Source organism: Pipistrellus hanaki (genome assembly GCF_964339955.1).
Source record: "Pipistrellus hanaki genome assembly, chromosome: 8".
NCBI classification, from domain to species: domain Eukaryota; kingdom Metazoa; phylum Chordata; class Mammalia; order Chiroptera; family Vespertilionidae; genus Pipistrellus; species Pipistrellus hanaki.
The window spans coordinates 54,388,830-54,407,366 of NC_140510.1; the positions used below are offsets into that span (position 1 = coordinate 54,388,830).

Sequence of the window (18,537 nt, forward strand, 5' to 3'; positions counted from 1 at the left end):
CTGTGCCAAATGTCCCTTTTATAAGGAAACAGTCATGTTGGATTAGGGCCATCTGACTCCAGTTTGACCTCATCTTAACCAGTTAATCTGCAAGGGCCCCACCTCCAAATAAGGTTATTGTGAGGTCCTGGGTCAGGACTTCCACATATATGAATTTGAGGGGGCTGCTTCTCTTGATGCCGGTGGCAAGTCATCTGGTGGGGCAAGCGGTGTGGGGTCCTGAAGGCTGTCCCGAGCCCAGGAAAGCGAGGGCCCCAGCCAGTTGTCCCTGGGGAGAACCAGTTGATGGGTGAGCAACCATGGCTTCCACCCCCAAACACGGGGGTGGGGGACTGGCCTCTTAGAGGTGCCTGGAGCCTTGCTGACTGGGACTAGTCCAAGGTCCTGGTGGATATGAAAACCAGGGAGGGATCTGCCTCCAGCTGGGTGGGACTTCAGGGAGTCTAAAGGTCCTCTGTCAACATGGACATTTTGGGTTCAGACAGTTGGCAGCAGGCAGGGTGGCCTGATTGGATTTGGGGCCAAGGTCCCTCCTGCCACTGAGGACCCACTGCCTGCTGGGTTCGGAGCCTGGGAAACCCTGAGGACTGGGCCTCACAGACCTGGGGCCAGACAGCCTTGGACTCGGGGGAGGGGGTCTCCTGGAACACTTGGCAGGCGCCAGGGAGGGTGATTGCTTCATCTCGAGTTTGTGGCTTTTTTCGGAGTTTGATGAACTGATGTTCAGTGACTCGAGAGCAAGGCCTCGGCTGGGCCAGGGTGCAGCTCGGTGATGGGGGGGGGGGGGGGGAGGGAAGGGACCTGTGAGGGGACAGTCCTTAGCCATGAGCACACACCTGGAAAGGACCTGAAGGGGCACTGATGGAAAAGAATAAGTCGTGTCCCTGCCGGGGCAGCCAGCACTCCAGGGCACACAGTACAGACGCAGCACAGGACTAACCACCATACCTGTCCCCCTCCCTGCAGCCATCGTTAACCCCAAACAGCCCAAGGAGACGCCCAAAAGCTTCAGCTTTGACTACTCCTACTGGTCGCACACCTCGGTAAGCCCGGGTGGGGGGTGCAGGGGTGGGGGTCACAGCTGTGTGGACACCGCCCACACCCAGTCCCTCAGCTTCCCTGAGCCGCATGTTCCTTTCCAAATGAGGCGATGACCACATTTCTTCCTGCCCTGGAGGTTCCCGGGCTTGATGTGGGCCCTCGGGGAACATAGTGGGCTGAGCCCTCAGTGCCCCCGACTCCTGCAACTGTGGCCCCTCTTGCCCTGCAGCCCGAGGACATCAACTATGCGTCGCAGAAGCAGGTGTACCAGGACATTGGCGAGGAGATGCTGCAGCATGCCTTCGAGGGCTACAACGTCTGCATCTTCGCCTACGGCCAGACTGGGGCCGGCAAGTCCTACACCATGATGGGCAAGCAGGAGAAGGACCAGCAGGGCATCATCCCGCAGGTATGTGGGGCAGGGAGGGCACAGGCGCTGGGGTGGCAGGACCCGTGATGGCAGGGACACAGGGCAGCAGGGGCAGCTGGGAGACCCTCTGGTGGAAGTGACCCTTCCCTGGGGGCTGTGAGGACGGGTGGGCTGGGCAGAGAGAGGTGCCCAGGTTAACTGAAAGCTGAGATGCAGATGCCTGATACTGCTGGGACCCTCCCTGGCCCAGCCCCCTGGGTCTGAGCTGGTCAGTGCTTGAGCTGGTCAGAGCAGCAGAGAACACTGGGTGGTCTGTAGCATGGCAGGTCCCCCGCCCAATGCAGACAAGGACGGCAGGAGGAGCAGGCCAGTGTGAGCAGATGATACGTGAGAAAAAGTCAGATGTCAACGAGGGGACTACCGAGTTAAGCAGAAGACTGCAGCTCATTTGCCTTGCAGACCTTCTCCGTGCCTTTAAGATGAACTGTGAGGGTGTAAGAGGGGCCAGGAGAACAATGGCGATCCTGGGCACAGGCAACCCATAGCACCTTGGGGGGCAGGGCCTTCATCCTCTGACCATGTCTTGGGTTTCTACAGCTTTGTGAGGACCTGTTCTCCCGCATCAATGACACGACCAATGACAACATGTCCTACTCCGTGGAGGTAGGGATCCCCTGACCAGCATCCGGTCCTCTGGGCAGGACTGAGGTTGTAGGCATGGATAGCGATGCTTTTTTGGTGTATAGTGTGTGCCCTTAGCTTGTCACTCGCTTGTACATGCGGCAACCATGCCACCACATGCACTCAAGACCCAGAAGTGCAGGGCGCAGAGGTACGAGGGGCAGTCCTCTACTCAGCTGGTGTGCAATGAGCCGCTGCTCTGGGCTGGGCACAAGGACAGGTGCCTCAGAGCTGCATAGCCTGGGCCTTACTATGGCTGTGGCCCCATAGTGAGCCCCAGGAAGGCTGTGGGTGAGAAGGGCCAGGCAGACGGGGCTGGGCTGACACCCCCAATGCACACACTCACACTGGGACTTGGATTCCTTTGCCCACCTCCTCTACCCAGTGGGCAGTACCCACACTCCCTACCCCAAGAGTCTTTAAAGGTGGCCCCTGCACTCCCTCCTCAGGGTTCCTGGGTAGTGACCCCCACATCTCCTAATACCCCGCTCCTCAGGAGACCCTGACAAGAGCCCCTCCTCCCATCTTGAGTGTTTCTAATAACTGTCCCCACACCTATCTTTGGGGCTTCTGATGGTGGCCCCCACACAAGTGTCTCTGCCCTGTAGGTCAGCTACATGGAGATCTACTGTGAGCGTGTCCGCGACCTCCTGAACCCCAAGAACAAGGGCAACCTGCGTGTGAGGGAGCACCCGCTGCTGGGGCCGTACGTGGAGGACCTCTCCAAGCTGGCCGTCACCTCCTACAATGACATCCAGGACCTCATGGACTCAGGGAACAAGGCCAGGTGTGTGGGGGTGACTCACCCACCCTCTCTGCCCTCCAACCCCCACTGTGCCCGCAGCTTCCGGTCTCTGCAGGGAAGGCTGGTCCCTGGGCACCTGCATCTTCCCTGAGGAGGGGTGGGTCTTGTGGGCCCGCAGCTCCCTGCACAGGGGGACACTGTTACCTACAGGTGGGCTGCTCCTCCTGGGGCTGCTGTGCACCCCGCGGGGGGAGGTGCTGGCGCCATCTGTGGCTGCTGCCTCAGGTGGTCTCCCCTACAGGCAGCTGGCCTGCTGGGCCCAGTGACCATGAGACTGAGGTCTGGCCACCTGCCCTGAGGGTAAATGGGTCCTGTGGATAGAGCTCTGGACAGGAGCTCATGGGGAAGTGTCAGCTGTAAGCATTGACCGCCATAAGCAGTCCATCTTCCTGAGCTTCACTGCCTGGTTGTCATGACAACAGTCCCCCTCTGTCACCCAGGGATTTCTGGAGGGTTAGGGTTCCCTGTGTGGGTCACCACCACCCCTCATTTGTGGTCCTGTGGGGGCGCTGTTCTGACGAGGCCCCTCGTGCTGTGGGCTGTCAGATAGGGAGCCTATTGGGGACACTTCCCTGAGGTCTCTGCCTATCGGTGGCTGTGGGGCCTTCCCACATCATGGTCATGAGGGCTCCTGCCCAGCTTGTAGAGTGAGCAATACTTGGCTCTGCTGAGCACCCGGGAGCAGAGAAATACCCCCAGTCACAGCACCCCAAGTACCAGGTTGGAGCTGGGGGCTCAGGGTCCCATGATGGACATGGTGGACAGGGGTGTGTGTGCCACAACCCTCGGGGTGGGTTCTGGATGATGTGAAGGAAGGCTGACGACACAATAAATACACTATACAAAAAAATACGAATTTAGAAGGTATTGGGGGGCTAGGTGTAACCTCTTTAGTGAAGGATAACACCAAGCTGGGCCCTGTTCCTTTTTATTCACTTTGAATACACATTTGCCCTTTAGAAATGTATACAGGCAGATCACAGGTAAAGTTTGGTATACAATGTAAATGTTATCAAGTCAGGAAAAAGCCTGGAGCCATTGCAGTCACCACAGGGCAGTTGTGTTGATACTCAGCCCTGCTGAATATGTCTCTTTTTTGATGCCAAATGCTATTTGCTTTAGCCTCTGGCATGTGTGGGCCCTATTGCTCTGATAGGAGGCATGGCCACCAGTGGGGCAGCTCTGAGAAGCCAGGGGAGCTGACACCCCATGACCTGGCCCAGCGAACTGGCACCACTGGTGACCCGAATGTCCAACCACAGGATGGCGGGTAACCACAAAGTGGCTTCTGTTCCCTCAGGACAGTGGCAGCCACGAACATGAATGAGACCAGCAGCCGCTCCCACGCCGTCTTCAACATCATCTTCACTCAGAAGCGCCACGATGCGGAGACCGACATCACCACGGAGAAAGTGAGCGTGGCCTTGGCGGCGGTGCCATCAGGCAGGCGGAGGGTCTGGCCAGTCAGGCAGGATGAGGAGGCCAAGCCACACACTGGCCTGGGAGGCATGGGCAGCGACCTCACCCCGGGAACCAGGCACTTCCACCCCTTGGTGAGAGGTTGGCCACCTCATCTGGGCGTTTGGTGCCACCTGGGTGTGGAAGGGACTTGGGGTGGAGGGGCCATGGGGCCTCTTACCAGGTGGTTTTGGTGGAGACTGGGGGCTGGGAAGGAATCTCCCCAGAACTGCATCCCAGCACAGCCCCACAGGCCCAGAAAGCTTGGGCGACCCATGGAGGCAGCAGTAAAGGCCAGGAGGTCTCAGCTTGAGTGAGTGCCTGTCACAGAGGTGTCTGTGGGCACCGGCATCTTCGAGCACAAAGGAGAGCCTGTGCTGAGCGGGCACCATCCTGCCCCGCTGCCCACAGCCCTAAATGCCTTTCCCACATGCCTTTCCCACATGCCTTGGCATGCTTCATGGATCCTCTTCTGAGGCCTCTATCCCAACAGACATCTATGGGCTCCAGAAAGAGGCAGCAGCGCCAGTGCCAAGTCTGTTCACACCCACCAGTAGCTGTGCCCTACAGCGCTGCGTTTCCTCTGACTGTGCGTCTCCCCCACCCCCACATCCAGGCCTTCTCCCAGGGAACCTCAGCCACTTCCTGGAGGGCCGGCTCTCTCAGGCAGCACCCATAATCCACAGAGGGTCAGGGAAGTTAGCACCACTTAGACCTGGTGGTGCTGGGATCATCCCAGCCAGGCACTATCCTCCAGGAGGCTTATGACAGCCCAGTGGGGCCTGGAGGACAGGGACTGGGTCAGCCTGGTTGCAGGGTACCGACAGGGTCCTATTGATGTCTGTGCCTATTGACATCTGGGCGAGTTGCCCTCAGTAGCTATGCTCAAGAGGACCTTGGCCTTCTCTGAATGCAGGTGACCACCTGCCCTAGGCCAGGGAAGTGTACTGGGGCCCCCTGCACCGGGCACGAGGAATTCAAGCAGTGGCTGGGGCTCTGGAACTGGATTTAAACCCCAGCATAGGCAAAGCTCCTGTCTGTGGAAATGGGCGATAGTGAGGGATCCACCTCATGGGTGCTGTGAGGAGTCCATGCACAAACATGTGAAGAGCGTTGAGTATGCAGAAAACAGTGTGGCCTCAACTCTGGTGCTCCGGGGGCAGGGGGAGGGGTGTGTGAGCCTGGGGGGGCGGCTGCAGCCTGTGAGGTGAGATGGCCTCGAACCTCAGGCAGTGTCAGAAGAGCTGTGAACAGAGGTGCAGAGGGAACGCAGGGCTACAGACTTTCAGACCCCAGGGTGGGGCTTGGCTGTGGCTCGAGGGTGGGCCCTTTGGGCAGTGCCCAGAGAGGAAGGGTGCCCCCTGGCAGCCTCATGGCATCTTCTGCAGTTGACACATTTGCCTTTCAGGTGAGCAAAATCAGCCTGGTGGACTTGGCTGGGAGTGAGCGCGCTGACTCCACAGGAGCGAAAGGCACGCGGCTCAAGGTAGGGGCCAGCCGCCATGCCCATGGGGAGCAGTGGGTGCCCTGCTACCCGACTCAAAGGCGGGGTGGTGTCTTCCATCCTGGCTTGTTCCTGGTGGGCCAGGCACGAGGGCTCAGCTCCTCTTGGGGTTGGAGGGAGGTATTGGGGCCATCCCCAAGGGTGAGCCTGGGTGGAGGGCACAGGTGAGGAGATGGGAGAAGGTCAGCAGGCAGATGACCTGGCAGGAGGGTCCCACAGCACCTCGCTTTCCCACCGGGAGAACACAGCTGTGAGGCAGCTGCGGGAGGGGCAGTGAGCTGGCCGGCCGTTGTCCTGAGGGAATGCCTTCCGGTCAGGCAGTCTTGAGTGCCAGGAAAGAGAGTGTTTGTTTTCCTGTCCAGTCCCCCTTTGGTCCCCACTGGTACTTGATGGATGGGATGGGGCCCCGGAAATTTTTCCAGGTGGGGCACATGTGAGGTGTTCCTAGGATTTCTAGGAAGCCCAGGAGAACCCTGGGCAAACTGCACTCCCTGCCCAGCCAGGTGGGCCTCTGATGGGCCTCCTGCCAGAGGCTCCCATACCCCCTAAAAGCCTAAAGAGTCAACAGTCCTGGCCGGTGGTCTCAGCCCACCCCACATGGGTCAGGCCCCAGGCTCTCGAAGCTTCCTAATGACCCGATCATCTTCTCCACACACAGGAGGGAGCCAATATCAACAAGTCCTTGACTACACTGGGCAAGGTCATCTCTGCTCTGGCTGAAATGGTGAGCTGGCTTGGGCCTCTAGGACTAGGCTGGTGGGACAGGCCATGGAGGGGCTGCCCTGTCCTGCTTTCCTTGGGGGATGCTGGGAGCCAGTCAGGGTTCTGGGGAAAACCCAGAGATATGGGTGGGGCATCACTAGGCTACAGATAGAGTCACTTCCTGAAGCGTCAGTGTCCCCACATGTAAAATTGGGGTGAGCTGTATTCCTCCCAGGGCCCTTTGGAGGGTCACCATGAGCTTTGGTGAGCTTGTTGGCTGGTGTCCTTCTGGGAGGGCAGGGCTGTGTCAGCTCTGACCTCAGTTAGCCCAACCCAGGCCATTCTCCAGGAGGGATCCCAAGGCCCTTGAGGTGAGGGACTGGGTTTGATGGGCCCCATGGGCAGGCAGTATCGCCCACTCACTAAGACACCCAGGCCTTCAGCCAGGGATGGGCAAATCTCCGGAGACCCTGCCCACCTCTGGAATGGTTGGTGGAGGGACGGGCTGATGGGTGGCAACAGCCTGAGAGGCTGCACTATCGTTTGGTCTGACTCTCAGACCCAGCTCACGGTGGCCAGCAATGGCCAGGCGTTGAGTGATGGACACCTGGCACGTGCTCAGGCCTTTCCTGCTCCTTTGCCGTCTGGAGCCAGCCTGTCCCCCTCTCCTCGCACACCCTGAGGCCCCAGCCTCGCTTCAGGTCCTCAGGCTCTTTCTGTCTTTTCCTTTTCAGGACTCTGGACCCAATAAGGTGAGCTGCTTGCTTCAGTTCCAGGGGGAGGTGTCTTCAGTTCTTGATGGGGAGGGGCTAGAAGCAAACAGTGCCCTTAGCTCAGGCTACCTTGCGAAGGTTGCGGCAGTAGAATTCACCCCTTCATTTGTGCACTTAACCAGCAAACACATTGGCCCATCTCTGAGCTAGCCCTGAGCTAGGAGAGCAACGCAGGCCTTCTGGGGCCGGAGCAGTGCAGGAGGCAGATGACAGACAGAAACACAAAAGTGAAAATATAGGGGCGGGCAAAAGTAGGTTTATAGTTGTGAGTGTGTGAAACAGTCACTAAAGCTATCGTAATAGTCATAACCTGCATGTTTTTTTCTATACGGACAACTGTGTTGACCTTCTAGGTGTAAGATGGTGCAGACTGGGAAGGCCGAGGAGAGGGAGGGTGGTGGGTGGTTCTCGGAGTTGCTGAGCATGGCAGAACAGGGGCCGCTGGTGGGTGGAGGGGCACTGGCCTGGTGGGTGGATGGGCACTGGTGAGGAAGCAGCAAAAACCAAAGGCGAAGTAGCTGAGTGATTGTAGGACATGTACTGTGGCAACAAGGACAAACGTGGCAGAGATTCAGCCCCAGGAATTACATAAGTAAAGGGAAGTAGGAATGGAGTTTTTCACCCTCCAAGTTTCCAAAGGAGAAAAAGGAAGCCCCAAGTACTGCCGGCTTGGAGTTCAGACCCTGCTCACAGAGCTGGCCCAGCTCTTCTGACACCCTGTGACAGCGTGTGTCCAACTTTTGCCCTTTGTCCCTGAGCGTCGTGGAGCTCCTCTTGGGGATCATCCTGAAAAGCAAAGACGAATGTGTTGGCCCCAGAGAAATGGCCTGACCCCTTGCAGGGGCACCTGTGCGTGTCCATGGGAGCATGGGGGCCAGGGCTGTGTCCACTGGCTACTACGGGGGCTCCACAAATACTTTTCAAAAATCCTCTCCCAAGGAAATTTTTCCATTGATTTTTAGAGAGTGGAAGGTAGGGAGAAGGGATGGGGGAATAGAGACAGAGAGAGAGAAAAACATCGATGTGAGGGAGACACATCAATTGGTTGCTTCCTGCACATGCCCTGACCGGGACCAGGGATTGAGCCTGCAACCAAGTGCTCTGGACTGGGAATTGAACCCAAGACCCTTTGGTCCAAGGGCCGATGCTCTAACCACTGAGTAAACCAGCTAGGGCCACAAATACTTCTGAAGCCGCTGTGCACATGAAAGAGCCGACACTGGAAAGTAACTGTGATTGGTGGAGTCACTACGTCAGTCATGGCGGGTCCACCGAAGTGATTCTCACAGCCGTTATAAGGGCTGGAGTCCATATTTTGAGTGGATTGGCCTTACTAGAGGAACAAAGACCCCTAGAATAGACAGTGTGGAGGGGGCTTCTTTCACGGGAGGGAGGGGACAGGTATGATAGCAGGGCTTGCAATCTGGCTTCTAAAGGGAAGGGGGAAGCGTGATGGAGGGTGCTGTGTGGTGAGTGCTGTGTGGAAGGGAGCGGTCAGCCGTGGGGCTGGCGGAAGCTGGAATGCCACACTTTGCAGGGGGCCTTTTATTACAATCAGCAGAGCCACTGTGGTGTTTGAGGAGGGGGCTCAGAGGGGCCCTTCTGACAGCGAGGAGGGTGATACACCAGCCGTGACATCAGCACGCCTGGGCTCAGGTCCGGCTGTGCGACCCAGACACTGTGGGGGTGACAAGGGAGGGACCCGAGGGAAGTGCAGCAAGTCGCTGATTCTCGCTCTGGCAGAGGTGCCTGGCGGGCACTCTGGGTCCAGGTGTGGAGAAGCCTTAGAGCTGACCCAGCCCTGCCCCCATGGCAGCCTTGGCTTTGGGGACCACCCTGTGCTTGCCCCTCCTTCTCCATGAGCTCAGGGTTGACCTTGAATGTTCCTCCCGCACAGAACAAGAAAAAGAAGAAGACAGATTTCATTCCCTACCGAGATTCTGTGCTGACCTGGCTCCTCAGGGAAAACCTCGGTGAGGACTCTGGGGTTCTCACTCCCAGCCTGGCCCGCTGCCCCGTCTTCCTGCCTGGAGGGGTGCCCAGCCACCAGGAGGCCTAGGACCTTTCTGGCCCACGACTGAGGTGTACCTGGGTCCTTCCAGAGGGCCTGGGACAGTGGCCAAAGGAAGGGCCACAAATACTTCTTAGCCCCAGAGAAATGGCCTGGCCCCTTGCAAGGGCACCTGTGTGTGTCCATGGGAGGGGCTCTGGGGGCAAGGGCCATATTGACAGCAAGGGTGGGGAACCAGGATGGTCCACGGGCCACAGAACCCACCCACAGGTTCAGGCCAGTGACACCCAGACCAAGTACTCACTCCTCTCTGGGCCTTGGTTTCCCCTTCTATGACAGGGACCTGGGACTCTGCTTGCTGGGTTTGGGGAGCTGCCATAAATCACCCCTTCTCCTGTCTGCCTGAGTTCGTAACCAGCAGCAATAGGTGGGGAGATGGAGAATGAAATGCCTCTCACCCAAATATAAACTCAGGGTCCTCCCCAGCTGGGGAGGCTGATGCCAGGGAGATGGCCTGAGTCTTGGGCTGGCCTGATGAACATGACAGCGGGATCCCCGGCCTCTCTCGGCTGCATCCTAGAGCCCCTCTGTGCCCACCCAGTTGGCCCAGGATTCTGTGTACCTCTCTGAGCTCAGCCTCCCCAGCTGTAAATGGAGGAGGGGACGGCGGGGGGGAGAACAAGGCAGTGGGCTGGTCTTCTGCACTGCCTGGTCTTTTCCCCACAGGAGGGAACTCGAGGACAGCGATGGTGGCGGCTCTGAGCCCCGCAGACATCAACTACGACGAGACCCTGAGCACGCTGAGGTGTGTTCTTGAGGGAGGCGGGCCCTGTGCCCCAACAGGCTCGGGTGGGAGTGGTCCCTCCCTGCCCAAGTCAGGAACACCTGTGAGAGGGATGCCACTTGGGGAGGTCATTTCACCTGGGACTCCTTGTAGCTCCCATAGCTGTCAGGGGTGCTTGGGTCTTCATGGGACCTGTTCATTCCCATAACCCTTTGGGGTACACTTTGGGGCTGCAAGTGGCCAAGGTCCCCTGTGCAAACGACTGGGAGAGCTGTGCTTGTGGGCTGAGCAGCTCGCAGCCTCTATCAGTCAGGGGAGCCTTTATTAGCAGAGGGGTGAAGGTGTGTCTTAAAGGTCCCTCTGGCTGCAGGCGGGTGCCCTTGGGGGAGGGGGGGGGGCGGGGGGGGGGGAACCCGGGCTCCTGCCCTGAAGGAAGCAGCCTAGCAGCCAGGTCAGCATCTCAGGTCCTTTTGACTGAGCACCACTGGTAGCAAAGAGAAAAAGGACACAGGGACACGCTCCTATCTGTACCTACGTGTGCATTTGCTGTGCAAGGCTCGGGCTCAAACGTGGATGTTCTCATGTCCCCCATGGGCTCCCTCCACCCTGGAGCCCAGGCCTTCCCCAGGGAGAAGATGCCACCCCATCCCTTCTCTTCCTGGGGCCTAGGTTTCCCTAAGTGGGTGAGCCAGGGCAGGGTGACCCCACATGTAGGTCTCTGGAAATGGCCCCAATGACTCCCAGTGGGGTGACTCCTTGCTCTGCCCAAGCCCCAGGCCCTTGCTCTTCCCCTCCTCCCATCCCCCAACCCTTGGGCCTGCCGGCACGGGAACAGCCCACAGCTCCCTCTGCTGCCCAGGTACGCGGACCGGGCTAAGCAGATCCGCTGTAACGCCGTCATCAATGAGGACCCCAACAACAAACTGATCCGTGAGCTGAAGGATGAGGTGACCCGGCTGCGGGACCTGCTGTACGCCCAGGGTCTTGGGGACATCACCGACAGTGAGTGTCTGTGTCCACCTCCTGGGCCAGCCTGGCCTCCCTCCTGGGATTCCCTCCCGGTCTGGGGTGGGTCAGGCTGCCATCAAGATCCCTCTGACCCGGTCCCAGCCCCTGCCTTGTTCCTGCAGAGCTGCCCTGGGTGGGAGGCCTGGGTTCTGGCCTTGGCCTTGGGGGACCGCATGGTTTGGGTTTGGTGCTGGCCCAAGCAGGCCAGAGATGGTCTCCCCAGAAACCATGTTGGCATGCCACAGGTGCTGGGGTCCCTGTGTTCCCGCTAAAGACCAGAGCTGCCTGCCTGATGCCTGGCCTGGGATGGGCAGCCCTGGACTCTCAAAACAAACCTGTTCTTCTGTTTCTCTGTCTCTCCTCCCTCCCCCACGCCTCCGCTCCCCCTTAGCCAACACTGTGCCCGGAGGACCCAAATGTGTGTATCCCCTTGCTGCTCTCTGTGCATCCCTGCTTCTGCCACTTGCCCAAAGGGTGTGGGGCAGCCCAGGGGAGGGGCGAGGCCCAGGGACAGCAGGGAGGGGCAAGCTCACCCCCTCTTTAGGGGGCTGGGACAACAGCCCTCTCACAGGTGCCCTTCTGGTAGATTTGGGATCATATCCCTGTGTACATAAAGCACCAGGGAGGCAAGGGGCTGCAGACTAAAAATGTCTGGGCTCAGGCTCCTGGCCCCCATGTGCCCCCAGAGTCCTGGGGAGTCCGAGTGTCAGTGCCGGAGGCCCGGACCGTCCCTGGCTCCTGGCCCCGACCTCCCTCGGGCCCTTCATGCCCCAAGGCCCTTTTCCCCTGGAAATGCCAAGAGTCTGATTGCTGCCAGATCCTCCCAGCCTGTGCTGTGACCCCTGCTGGCCTTGGGCCTGGCCCCCAGAGCAAGCGCACAGTTCAGTGCCTCCCGACCCCAAAGGTGGAGGGGCTTTCGGCTTCCCCAGTACCTTGTGCTGTCCCGTTTGCTGTTGCTTTGCTCCACGTCTGCTTCTGCCAGGAGGGGCCTAGGGGTGTCAGCACCAACTCTGTGGCCTTCGGGGCCCTGGGGGGCTCCATCTCGGGTATAGAGGAGTAGGGGCTTTCTGAAGGGTCCCACAGTCCCCTCCCCTCCAGGGGTGGACAGCACAGCTTGATTCCGAAGCTCAGGGATGGATTGTGGGCCAGGTGTGGGGTGGGCGGAGGGGGCGCCCACAACAGAAAGGATGAGCATTAGTCTCAGGGTCCAGTGACCGTGAAGGGAGGTGGACACGGTGGGAGATGCAGGGAGCACTGGAGGAGCCATGGAGCTCACGCAGCGCAGGTTCAGAGGCTGCAAGGCAGCCTGGGTGGCTTGGGTTTGGCATGCAGGTGCAGGGAAAGCAGAGGCCTTGACCCAGGGCTGGGGAGTGGAGCGAGGGGTTCTGGTGGTGCTGTGCTGCTGGGGGGGGAGGGGCGGGGCCGATCCTGTGGGGTGACAGGTGGCCTTGCATGTGTTGCCCAGCGCCTGGCAGCTGCGCCTCACTAATAGTTTCTGCCTTCTCTTCGCCCACCTCCCAACTCGTGTCTTTTTTCTCTCCCTCCCGTCTGTCTGCCCCCTCTCCCTCCCTTCCTCCCGTAGACCTGTCCGACCTTGACAACAATTACCGTAACTGTGGCTGGGCGGAGTTGAGTCAAGCCCCTGACAATCTCTCCACAGTTACCAACGCCCTGGTGGGCATGAGCCCCTCATCCTCGCTCTCGGCCCTGTCCAGCCGCGCGGCCTCTGTGTCCAGTCTGCACGAGCGCCTCTTGTTTGCCCCGGGCAGCGAGGAGGCCATCGAAAGGCTGAAGGTGAGGGCAGGGCCAGAGTGGGCACCAGGCCCCGGGAAACTGAGCTTGGAGCCGTGGGCACCGGGCCTCGCCTCCCAGGGCCCTGGGCCGAGCCCGCTTGTGAAAGGCAGGAGGTGAGGCAGTGTCTGGGCACCCCCTCCCTATGTCACTGCTCTCCACCCAGCACCACAGGCCCTACTTGCTGACAAGGGTGGTGGGTGTCCTGGGGGTTCTGCCTCCCCTCTTGGGTATTCTGTGCTTGTGAGCCTTTGCCCTTTGGTCCCCTTGTGTCCACAGTCACTCCCTCTCCCCCTGCCATGAGCCAGGCTGGTTTTAGGTTTTCTGTCCTGTTTTCCTGGGTGCAGGCTGAGCCCAGACCTTGGAGATTGAAGGGTTTAGGGTTCAAAAGCACAGAGGCCAGACTCCAGGCTGGGGTGAGGTAGCATGGGGCTTGGGCCCTGTGCATAGGCCCACATGGGGTGAGGGCCCACCTGGGTGTGAGGTCCACCAGGGTGGGGGGCTGGAAGCAAACAGGAAGTGTTGATAGCATCTGTGCATCAGAAGCAGCCCCACGTCTCTCCCTCCTGGGTGACTGCTTTTTACTCGTACCCTGGGCGTGTCCAGAGGAAAGCACACAGTTTTGAGCTCACACTATCCCTCAGCCCTGGATCCTTCAGAAATCAAGCTTCCAGTGTGGACCGGGCATTGGGGTCTTGGTGCTCTGCAGACCTGCTCGTCTCCCCTCTGCCTGGCCCCTGACCTGGCTCTGCTCTGTGTCGTCCCCTAGGAGACAGAGAAGATCATAGCCGAACTCAACGAGACCTGGGAGGAAAAGCTTCGGCGGACGGAAGCCATCCGGATGGAGAGGTGGGTGGTGGGGACACGGCCAGCACAGCCCTGCGCTCCAGCCCTGGGCTCCGACAGACTCATCCTCTCTCACCTGGTGACCCCCACCTCCTGTCACTGTGGTCCCACAGACCTGGTCCCTTGTCAGGTGATCTGTACCTCCAAGCAGACACCTTAGCTCTTTGACCACATGGGTCACTGTCTGGGCTCTGCCTTGGACTGTGTGGCCAGAGCACCACTGGCTCCCAGTCAGTTGGGGGGAGACAGGTCCTGTGGCCTCTTGAAGTTTGAGCTGACCCTCACTCTTCCCTCCAGGGAAGCCCTGCTGGCCGAGATGGGCGTGGCCATGAGGGAGGATGGCGGCACTCTGGGAGTGTTCTCTCCCAAAAAGGTAGGAGCAGTTCCCCGTTTTGTGGGGCCCGGCTTGAACAGGCCTCTGCCCCCTGCAGCCTTCGAGGGGTCTCACTCCTCTAGGAGTGGGCGTACAGCAGGGGGTCCAGGCACCGAGGGCCCATGCCCACCACAGACAGGCCCTCCCTGTGTGAGACCCAGCCCCCCTCCTGAGGGCGGGGCATCCCTGTAGCCTTGGGGAGTGGGCTGGTGTGCTCGTCAAGGTCAGGGTGGCATGGGACCCAGACTCAGGCTAGAAACCCTACCTGGAGCCAGTGCTGCCCACAGACAGGGAGGGGCCGGACTTGGGGCTGGGAGTCAGCATCCTCTCAGAGCTCAGCCAGAGTGCATGCTCACCAGACCTAGTCTTGGGCAGGGTCTCAAGGTCTGCCAGCTGGGAGACCCCCTCTGATGCTCAGATGGAGCATTTGGGGAAAAGTCTCTGATGCTTCTAGGACCCAGACACCACCCCCCACCCCAAAGATTGCCAGATCCTCAGAGCCCTTAGAGCAGAGCTCCAAGCCAGGAGGCCCTGCCCCTGCCACCTTGTTGGCGAGGAGGCACCTGGCCTCCCACAGTGCAGCCCCCTGCGGTTGGCTTTTCACCCCAGCTTTGTTTGGGGCAGATGGATTCTGTGTTTGCGTCTTTGAAACTCCCGTTGAGCCAGTGGGGACCCCAAGGGAAGAGGAACCAAGGGCCTTGGTAGGGTGGGCTCCCTGGAACGGGACCAGGCTTCTTGGGCTTCTGCCCCCACACAGCCCAGGCTGGGGGACAGTGCATGTGAAAGGCAGGAGGGAGGGGTGTTGGGGGGACCTGGGACAGATGGGAGCAGGCAGTGCCTTGATGGAGTCTTACCTCACATCCCTTCTGGAGAGGCCTTGGTTTTCTGGAGTGTGTTGTTCCTGGGCTTTTCAGACCCAGCTCCTTCCTGGAGGGGCGGGGCGCTCCCAGGCTGGCTTGTGGAGCTGTGGGTGCAGGGGCCTCAGGGTGCTGGTGCCCTGCAGTTCTTTGGCTTCATTGGTCGCCCTGGTAATGGAGGACAACCCTGGGGACCACTGCGGACACCTCCTCCTGAGAGGTGTCTGGGACTCTGGGTCCCCTCGCTTAGCGAAGCAGGCGAGCACATCTCTTCCACACATTCCTGCTCCGGGCTGGGGTGCCTGGGGGTGGTTTGTCCTGGAGTCTTCACAGCCCTGCACAGGCGTGTGAGTGGGGTGTGGAGGGACTTATAGCTCCGGGTGGTGACAGCTTGCCCCAAGGTGTCAAGAGGGAAACTGAGGAAGCAGTCTCAGCTGCTGCCTGTTGCAGGACTCTTGCCCAGGACACAATGTGGTGGCTCCTGAGCTGAGGGACCGGGGGAGAGCATCAGAGGAATGGAGGTGGGGCGTCGGGCCCCAGTGGGTAGAGCCTGCAGCAACTGCCCTGGGACAGAGTGGAGCAGGGAGTCCAGGGCAGTACTTAGACAGGGGCTACTGGGGGAGAGGGCCACCTTGGCTTTGGGCCATGCTTTGCTAGACCATGGACAGGAGAGGCATGGTGGGGGGTTGTCGACTGGGGTGGCGACTTTCTCAGCCTCTCTGCTTCCAGCGGCCAGGGTGTGAGGCCTTCTTGGCCAGAGTTGTAATCCTTGGTTCAGGTATCCACTGGAGCCCTCGCTCCCGGGTGCCCACCACAACTCCAAGCGCCCCTGGGCCCTTTGGTGCTGAGAGCTGGGCTCCCAGTCCTGCCCCTTCCCCCCCCCCCCCCCGAAGCCCAGCTCCCCCTAAGTGCCAAGGCTGAGCCCCCACCCAGCCTGCTACCCGCTGTCCCCTCCAAGTCTGTGGAGTCCCCGGCAAAGGCTCTTCCTCTGGGAAACTTCTCCTTCACGTGTCCTGTCCTCCCTGGCGAGCTGGGCGGATGCTGTGTCCCCCATGAGGCCAGGCCCAGGGCTGGTGGTGGGCTGGTGCCCAGGGAGAGAGGTCAAGTAGGTCAGTGCTGGGCTCCGGCTCACTGCAAGACAGATAACCCTCCTCTCTCCCTAGACGCCGCATCTTGTCAACCTGAACGAGGACCCGCTGATGTCTGAGTGCCTCCTCTACTACATCAAGGATGGGCTCACCAGGTGGGGCGGGCTCACGGGAGGGGCGGGCTCACCAGGTGGGGCGGGCTCACGGGAGGGGCGGGCTCACGGGAGGGGCGGGCTCACGGGAGGGGCGGGCTCACCAGGTGGGGCGGGATCATGGGTGGGTGCTCACAGGATTGGCTGTGTTTGGGAGTATTCCATGTGCCCCCTACTCATGTGCATCTTGGGTGTTTCCCATTAAAGCCCAGGTGGGTGTCCCTGGAGGCTGCAGGGGAAGTGGGGAGGGAGCCAGCGGGTGGCACCCTGGGTGCCTGGTCTGGTCGTTGATGACTGTGCTCCCCTGTTCCCCACAGAGTGGGCCGTGAGGACGGGGAGAGGCGGCAGGACATCGTCCTGAGCGGGCACTTCATCAAGGAGGAGCACTGTGTCTTCCGGAGCGACTCCAGAGGCGGCAGCGAAGGTATTGCTCCTCTGCATCCCCACCCAGTGCTGCTGAGCCTCCGGCCAGCCCAGGCCAGCGCTTCACCGTCCAGATCCCTGCTCGGTCCCGGGAAGCCCCTCCATCAGGCAGGGGCTTTGGCCACTAGGCTGGGGCCGTGGGCAGCCTCTCCTGTGTCGGTGTGTTTTGGGCTGATCCTGGGACAGTGAGCCATGAGGAGCCAGCCAGGTGGAGGGAGGAGAATTACTTCTGGACCACACTTTCCTGCTGTCTGTGGAGCTGCCACCGGCCCGTTTCCCCGCCTGCCCGCTGTCCGTCCACATGGCCTGTGTTGGGTGTGCTGCCTAGGGGAGCGCCTGCTGGACAGAGCGTTGTCACAGTGCCTGCAGCCCCCAGCTGAGGGCAGGCGTCCAGCCAACCTCTGGGCCGCACACGGTGGCCGACACCTGCTGTGTAACTGGGACACTTCAGGGTGGTGGCCTTAAAGAATATTGGGGACATTAGCTCTCCCAGAATTCTCTGTCCCCAAAGCCTGCCCTCCCCTGAGTGGGTGGGCACAGAGGCCAGAGAGGCTGTGGGACTCCTAGGGACATGCGACCCACCTGGAGAGCCTGGCAGGGCTGGTGGTCAGCCCAGAGCAGCCTCCTGGCTCTTGGACAGGGTGTCACTCTCCTCATCTATTAATCAGGCGTGACCCCTCGGCTTCTCTGAGGCCCAAACAAGGTGCCACTAACTGTTAAGGCTTTGCTGCTAGCTAGGAGGAGAGTGGTGGTGGGGCTGCATCTGGGTGCAGGTGAGCAGAGCCCTGCAGGTAGCTGGAGGGCGTGGCACCCACGATGACAGCCCCTGACAGTCTTTCTGTCTGTCCCTCTATCTGTCCTGTAGCCGTGGTGACCCTGGAGCCCTGTGAGGGGGCAGACACCTATGTCAATGGCAAGAAAGTCACGGAGCCCAGCATCCTGCGGTCAGGTACAGCCAGGCAGAAGGCCCGTGCCACCCTCTGCTGGTGGGGCCAGTCTGCTTCCTGGGCTGTGGGCATTTGGGAAGGCAGAGCATTGGCTCAAGGTGCCAGGCTGGATGAGAACCTGGCATCGGAGGACACCATGGAAAAGATGGGACGTGGGGAAAGCCCGGGACTGCACTTTGCAAACATCCCTGGCTACAAAAGGGGAGGGGCCGAGAGGGTGGATTTGGGGCAGGTGAGGAGGTCCACTGAAGTCTGAGCCAGGGCGAATGGAGTTCCACAGAGCTGAGGGGTCGGGGGTGGTTCCTGGGGTGGGAGATGCTGGGAGTCTAATTCAAGGAAGAGACTGCTCCCCTTTTTCCCTCTCCTCCCGCCACCTGAGGCCACCCGAAGGTGCAGGTCCCCCTAGTTCAACCCGGCTTCTGTCTCTCAGGAAACCGCATCATCATGGGAAAGAGCCACGTGTTCCGGTTCAACCACCCCGAGCAGGCGCGGCAGGAGCGCGAGCGCACGCCCTGCGCGGAGACGCCCTCAGAGCCTGTGGACTGGGCCTTCGCCCAGCGCGAGCTGCTGGAGAAGCAGGGCATCGACATGAAGCAGGAGATGGAGCAGAGGTGAGTCTGGCTGGGAGCCTCCCCTCAGGGCCCATGCTGCTCCCACTGCACCGCATCCCCCTCCACCCAGTCACCCACCCCTGCCGAGTCACCCTTCCTCACAGCATCACCCACCCCCACGGTCACCCACCCCTGCTCTTGCAGGCTCCAGGAGCTCGAGGACCAGTACCGCCGGGAGCGGGAGGAGGCCACCTACCTGCTGGAGCAGCAAAGGCTGGTGAGAGCGGCACTCCCTGGCCCCCAGGCCCCACATGAGCCGGTCCCTGCTGTGCAAACAGCCCTACTCTCCACTACCCCAAGCCATCGCTGTAT

At 60.4% G+C, this 18,537-nt stretch overlaps 1 protein-coding gene across 29 annotated transcripts in view; it reads left to right on the top strand.

Moving 5' to 3' along the window:
• Nucleotides 1-18,537, top strand: part of KIF1A (kinesin family member 1A) — a 72,983-nt gene that overhangs the window by 20,289 nt on the left and 34,157 nt on the right. For 20 of the 29 annotated variants that reach the window (XM_084892043.1, XM_084892065.1, XM_084892066.1 and 17 more), the window contains exons 3-21: nt 967-1,043; nt 1,271-1,450; nt 2,009-2,074; nt 2,701-2,879; nt 4,198-4,309; nt 5,764-5,841; nt 6,518-6,583; nt 7,296-7,313; nt 9,232-9,307; nt 10,072-10,150; nt 10,989-11,131; nt 12,720-12,931; nt 13,698-13,777; nt 14,072-14,147; nt 16,168-16,247; nt 16,562-16,668; nt 17,533-17,616; nt 18,045-18,225; nt 18,370-18,442. In XM_084892043.1, coding sequence (XP_084748169.1) covers nt 967-1,043; nt 1,271-1,450; nt 2,009-2,074; nt 2,701-2,879; nt 4,198-4,309; nt 5,764-5,841; nt 6,518-6,583; nt 7,296-7,313; nt 9,232-9,307; nt 10,072-10,150; nt 10,989-11,131; nt 12,720-12,931; nt 13,698-13,777; nt 14,072-14,147; nt 16,168-16,247; nt 16,562-16,668; nt 17,533-17,616; nt 18,045-18,225; nt 18,370-18,442 — 1,967 coding nt within the window. The remainder of the gene's footprint in view (nt 1-966; nt 1,044-1,270; nt 1,451-2,008; nt 2,075-2,700; nt 2,880-4,197; nt 4,310-5,763; nt 5,842-6,517; nt 6,584-7,295; nt 7,314-9,231; nt 9,308-10,071; nt 10,151-10,988; nt 11,132-12,719; nt 12,932-13,697; nt 13,778-14,071; nt 14,148-16,167; nt 16,248-16,561; nt 16,669-17,532; nt 17,617-18,044; nt 18,226-18,369; nt 18,443-18,537) is intronic. The other 9 variants (XM_084892069.1, XM_084892053.1, XM_084892055.1 and 6 more) reach the window with 2 other exon arrangements.